At 44.9% G+C, this 6,114-nt stretch overlaps 1 protein-coding gene across 1 annotated transcript; it reads left to right on the forward strand.

Moving 5' to 3' along the window:
- Positions 1–4,779: 4,779 nt before the first annotated feature.
- On the forward strand, positions 4,780–5,913 carry KCNJ1 (potassium inwardly rectifying channel subfamily J member 1). The gene has a single exon (XM_060251008.1). The coding sequence runs from the start codon at positions 4,780–4,782 to the stop codon at positions 5,896–5,898; it is 1,119 nt and encodes a 372-aa protein (XP_060106991.1). The 3' UTR covers positions 5,899–5,913.
- The last annotated feature ends 201 nt before the right edge of the window (positions 5,914–6,114 follow it).

The raw sequence follows: 6,114 nt of genomic DNA on the forward strand, positions 1-6,114 counted from the left end.
TAATGAAGTGCTCAGCAGACGTCCCCCCCCCCCATTGTGAAGGACTGGCCTCTCTACTCACGAGTAGCTGCCAACTTCTTTAAAGTAACACAGGCACCCCATCCCAAGAAGAAGCCTTTCAATCAGAGACTGAAGCCTCCAAAGGCACATGTCCTCTGGGGACGGGGCTTTCCCCGGCCGGCCAGCTGACTGGGGGCGGGAAGAAGCCTGGGAAAGCGGAAGAACCCCTGCTGGGACCTGGGGATTGGCAAGCCTAGTTGTGAGGGAGGATCTCACATAAATGAGAACTTGTTGAGATATAAATTTTATAAACGACACAGGTAACCACAATTAAAGACTTTAAAAAAAGAAAAACCTTAAAATAAAACATGCATTACAGAAATCTTATGATCAATGCTTTGAGCCTAAGAGGAAAACATGAAAGGGCTGGACACTGTGAGCTCTTGTACATAAATTGCTTCATGTGTTGGTCAGTCAATGGAGAAAACAGAGGTTTTGCTCTGTAGCTCCCGTACAATTGAGTAAGTCTGGCAAAGCAAGCTGTGATGCAGAAGGAAGCAAGAGAGGGAAATGGAAGTAAGCAATAACAAGTCATTTGAGGGCCTGATAGGAGCCTTCGGGGGGCCTGATCTGGCCCATGGGCTGCATGTTTGACACCCCTGTGCACACAATATTGTCAGGAGAATGATTTTAAACTAGGAATGCCAACCTTCAGGTGGGACCTGGGGACCCCCTGTAATGTCAGGAGATCTCCATGTTCCACCTGGAGGGTAGCAACCCTGTGTATGCATGTCCGTGTGGTGTGTGTGTGTGTGCGTGTAAGTACTGGGACATTACTGGGAAAGATCTGCTGCAAAGGAAATGCTTTCTTTTTGTTCCAACGTGAGTTTTAACACGAACACATGAAACGAAAGGAGTGTGAGGAAATAAAACCTGTGGACTACTTGGAAGAATGACCTTGTTCCTCTTCCGCTGTTCACACACCTGCTTAAAGTTTAACTGAACGCTCCCCCCCGTCAGGAGAGCAGCCTAAAGTTGGAACAAGTATGACCGTAGGGCCTTTCTTGCTTGAATGGAAGCACGAGGGCTGGCCACACTGGAGGTTTGCTATTCCCGTGCATTGCAAAATCCTATGTTCCTGGTTATTCTCTCCTCATCAGTCGTACATTTGAGGTGTTTCTTCTGATGCAATTTTGCAGAACATGAAAGAAAGTACTAGAAGCTCTGTGATCTTCCAAGAAGCGTGTTATAAAGCTTGTGGCAGTGGAAAGTGACATGAAGTCACCACTGATTTCTGGCAACCTCATGGGGTTTTTATGGCAAGAGACATTCGGAGGTGGTTTGCCATTGCCTGCCTCTGCATAGTGTGACCTTGGACTTCCTTGGTGGTCTCCCATCCAGATACTAGTCAGGGCCAATCCTGCTTAGCTTCTGAGATATGAGGAGGTTGAGCTAGCCAGATCAGGGTACTTTAAAGCTTAGGATTGTTGTGCTTGTTGTGTTTTTGCTAAAGACAATATTCTTTGAATTTTACAAGCTCACACCATGTAATGCAGCATAGAGGGAATCTGAAAGATGAATGGCACTTTGTATGAAAGAAGGCCGTCCCTTTCTCTTTAATGCTTTAAAGCCCTATATGGCCGAGGACTGCCTACCTGAGGGACTGTCTTTCCCCATATGAACCCCAGAGAGCACTGAGGTCAGCAGGGAAGGACCTGTTGACTATCCCCGGGCCGAAGGAAGCAAAACTGCAGAGTACCCGCACTCGGGCCTTCTCCGTCGTGGCTCCACACCTATGGAACCAACTCCCGGAGGAAGTGCGGGACCTGCGGGACTTTGACCGATTCTGCAGGGCCTGCAAGACCTTCCTCTTTAGTGAAGCCTTCACCAACTAAAAACGGAGAGACTGCTTAAATGATTTGTTATCTGCCAGAATAGCACCAAGATGTTAATTTTATTGTTTTACTGTTTTTTAGAATTTTAATTAGTTGTTACCTACTGTTAAAGTACTGTATAATTTGTTATATTGACCGATGCTGTTAGCTGCCCTGAGCCTGCTTCGGCGGGGAGGGCGGGATATAAATAAAATGTATTATTATTATTATTATTATTATTAAATGCAGCAAAAGTTTAATAACTTTCACATTTATTGTAATGATTGTATTATTATGCTTCTACCCTCTAGGAAGCTCAGAGTAACTGGTGTACATTGTTAGTTCACAATTACAACAATGGTGTACATTGGGTTTACTGTTAGTTCACAATTACAACACAAGACATGGGCTGCTTTTTTACCTCATTTATACCCCAATGTCTCCTCAGTGGGAACCCAGAGTAGTTTGCATCATTTTTCCCTTTCCATTTTTATCCTCTGAACAACCCTGTGATGTAGGTGGGACTGGCCCAAGGTCACCTGGCAAGCTTCCATGGCAGAATGTGGATTCGAACCAGAGTCTCCCAGATCCTTGGTCAGTTCTCTAACTACTATACCCACCGATTAGGCTGAAGTAGTATGAATAGAACATAAGGAGTAGAGCTTGCTGGATCAGAGCAGAGGTCCATCCAGCCAACCTGGCAATCGAGTTGCACTGTACTAAATGATTCACAAATTTACTTGGATAAATAATTAAGGACTGTGGTCTATATTTCTGTGTTTAGCCTGCTGGAACTAGAATCTTACTCTGTAATTTCTGCATCATGTAAGTGTCCAGTGAATACTTATGCTTTGCTTCAGTTCTGTTTTTAGGTTTCTGGTTGGTTCTACAACCCTAATTCCTATTGTATTGGGTAGATCCAGGTGGGCAGCCATGTTGATCTGAAGCAGTAGAACAAAGCTGGAGTCCAGAAGCACCTTTAAGACTAACAAAGGTTTATTTAGAGTGTAAGCCTTTGTGTGTTAAAAACACACTTCATCAGACAATGAAATGGGGTACAGTTAGCAGTGCTACATATAGCTTGTGGGTAATGGACGGGCATGCAAAATGGTATAAAGTTAGAATCCAATGGCAAGATAGCCATTGGATTCTATACTATTTATACTATTTTGCATGTTCAGCTACTGCCCACAAAGCTATATGTAGCACTGCTAACTATACCCCATTTATCTGATGAAATGTGCTTTTAGCACACAAAAGCTTACATTCTAAATAAAACTTCATTGGTCTTAAAGGTGCTTCTGGACTCCAACTTTGTCCCATTGCATTGTTTATTGAATGTCCCATCCTCTTGAGTCCAAGTGAGAAAGGCAGACTAAAAATAATGTAAATAAATAAAATAAATCATTTTTTTAAAAAAAAAGTTGCCCCGGAGGGCCAAGGAAACAGGGTATAGAGGCCAAGGCCTTTCCCAGGAGCAACTGGGTTTCAAAGCACTGGGTTCCAGGGTTTTACAGCCGCTATAAAACTTCTACACCAGTCTTCAATGTATTGCCATTTTCCAAAGCTCCTATTTTGCTATAGGGGAGTAGTCATACATGTACTTTAGGCGTCCCAAATCCCCCGCTTTTCCTGGTGACCCCCGATTTGATGCCTTCTTCTCCCGCTAGCCAAAACTCTGGAAAGCGGGAGGGAATGGCGGCCCTTCCCACCCAGCCCCGATCGCAGCAGCCTTTCTTCAGTTTTCCCAGGCTGCTTCCAGTCCCAATCAGCTGGCTGGCGGCGGAGGGGGGAGAGAGGGAGCCCCGCCTGCAAAGGACCATGTGCCTTTGCACCTCCAGAGGCTTGACTTGAAAGGCTTCTATTTAAAATGGTGTGTCTGTGTGTGTTTCTGTGAAGAAGCTGGCAGCAAATGGTGAGTTGAGAGGCTGATCCGCTGCTTCAGACTGGCCAGAGGGGGGGTGGGGAGAGGGAAACGTCTTTATTATTTCCTATGTGATCGATTCTCATAGGGTATAATGGGGAATTGTTCTGGAGGTTTCGGGGGCTCTGGGGGAGCTGTTTTTTGAGGTAGAGGCACCAAATTTTCAATATAGTATCTAGTGCCTCTTCCCAAAGTACCCCCCAAGTTTCAAAACGATTGGACCAGGGGGTCCAATTCTATGAGCCCCAAAAGAAGGTGCCCTTATCCTTCATTATTTCCTATGGAAGAAAGACATTTAAAAAGGTGTGCTGTCCCTTTAAATGTGATGGCCAGAACTCTCTTGGAGTTCAATTATGCTTGTCACACCCTTGTTCCTGGCTCCGCCCCCAGTGTCTCCTGGCCCCACCCCCAAAGTCTCCTGGCTCCACCCCCAAAGTCCCCAGATATTTCTTGAATTGGACTTGGCAACCCTAATGTACTTGCATATCCCTCCCTGCAAGTGACAACTATTTCAGGATCCAAGAGAGCAAGGAAAAACAGGGTAAACAAACAAACATCTCTAAGCCAGTCACTGAACTTCTTTCATTGATTCTAGCTTGGCTTCAACACAGTGTTAGATGAATTCCAAACCCACTGCCTCCAATGTGTGATAGTCAGGTCTAGAGTACTGGCAATCCCTAGCTCTGTGAACCCCGCGTGACCTTTTCATGACTTTTACTTTCTTCTGCACTCGAGTGCCAGATCAATCATTCCTACTTAGCTACTCTACAGGACAGTCATGAGGTTGTGTTGTTCATACTGTACAATGTTAAGTACCACTATGGAATTCTCCCTTAGGCAGGTACACCTTTATTTCTTCATGTATCCATTGGAATCCCTTCCAAAGAGGTCAGATTTAAGCAAAGAAAAGAACAACAGACTATTAACAGCCCTAATGTTTATTCAGTGTTCTTTTCTTTTCACTCAGAGCGGCTGGTGGGAATGTTTAAATATTTCCGGAACCATTTCGTCAGTCACTTAACAGAATACAGAAGACGAAGGTCGCGGCTGGTGTCTAAAGATGGGAGATGTAACATAGAGTTTGGGAACGTTGAAGAGCAGTCAAGGTTTGTTTTCTTGGTTGACATCTGGACTACCATCCTGGACCTCAGATGGAGGTACAAGATGACCATCTTCATTTCAGCATTCTTAGGCAGTTGGTTTCTTTTTGGCCTACTGTGGTACATAGTGGCCTACGTACATCAAGATCTGCCAGAGTTCAGCCCCTCTGCAAATCACACCCCATGCGTTGACAACATCAATGGCTTGACTTCTGCCTTTCTGTTCTCCCTGGAGACCCAAGTTACTATAGGCTATGGTTTCAGGTGTGTTACTGAACAGTGTGCCATGGCGATTTTCCTACTGATCTTCCAATCTATCTTAGGAGTCATCATAAATTCTTTCATGTGTGGTGCTATCTTGGCCAAAATCTCCAGGCCCAAAAAGAGAGCAAAAACCATCACCTTCAGTAAGAATGCTGTAATCAGCAAGCGAGGTGGAAAACTGTGCCTTCTCATCAGGGTGGCCAACCTCAGGAAGAGCCTTTTGATTGGCAGCCATATCTATGGCAAGTTGTTGAAGACCACAGTCACACCAGAAGGAGAGACAATCATCTTAGATCAAGTCAGTGTGGACTTTGTAGTCGATACGGGCAACGAGAACTTATTCTTCATCTCTCCCTTGACAATCTACCACGTCATCGACAAGAACAGCCCCTTCTTTCACATGGCAGCAGACACAATCCTTCAAGAGGAGTTTGAGTTGGTGATGTTCCTAGATGGGACTGTGGAATCCACCAGTGCCACCTGTCAAGTCAGGACGTCCTATATTGCGGAGGAGGTACTGTGGGGCTATCGTTTTGCTCCAATCGTCTCCAAGACCAAAGAAGGCAAGTACAGAGTGGATTTCCACAATTTCAGCAAAACGGTGGAAGTGGAAACTCCCCACTGTGCCTTTTGCCTCTACAATGAAAAAGATGCCAAAGCTAAAGCCAAAATGGGATATGACAACCGTGGATTCCAACTTCAAGAGGTCAATGAAACCACAAACACAAAAATGTAACTTTGGGTGTCGGTGGTACTGTCGGACATAGCTAGGGTGCCATGCTGAAATACTTGTGAACATGATGAGTGTGGAACAAAGAAGAGTGGGGCTGTTTGGGGTACCAAAGAAGTTCTCCTACTCTAATGAAACCAGGATACGTAGCAGCCATTTCTTGAATGCTTCTGAACTACATCATGTTTGTTTCCACAGAATGTGTTTTATGCATTTGTGGGA

Source organism: Heteronotia binoei, chromosome 12 (assembly GCF_032191835.1).
Source record: "Heteronotia binoei isolate CCM8104 ecotype False Entrance Well chromosome 12, APGP_CSIRO_Hbin_v1, whole genome shotgun sequence".
Classification (NCBI taxonomy): Eukaryota; Metazoa; Chordata; class Lepidosauria; order Squamata; family Gekkonidae; genus Heteronotia; species Heteronotia binoei.

Excerpts from the sequence above, each read along its gene's own strand:
- KCNJ1 (XM_060251008.1), top strand. The coding sequence starts at position 4,780 with ATGTTTAAATATTTCCGGAACCATTTCGTCAGTCACTTAACAGAATAC.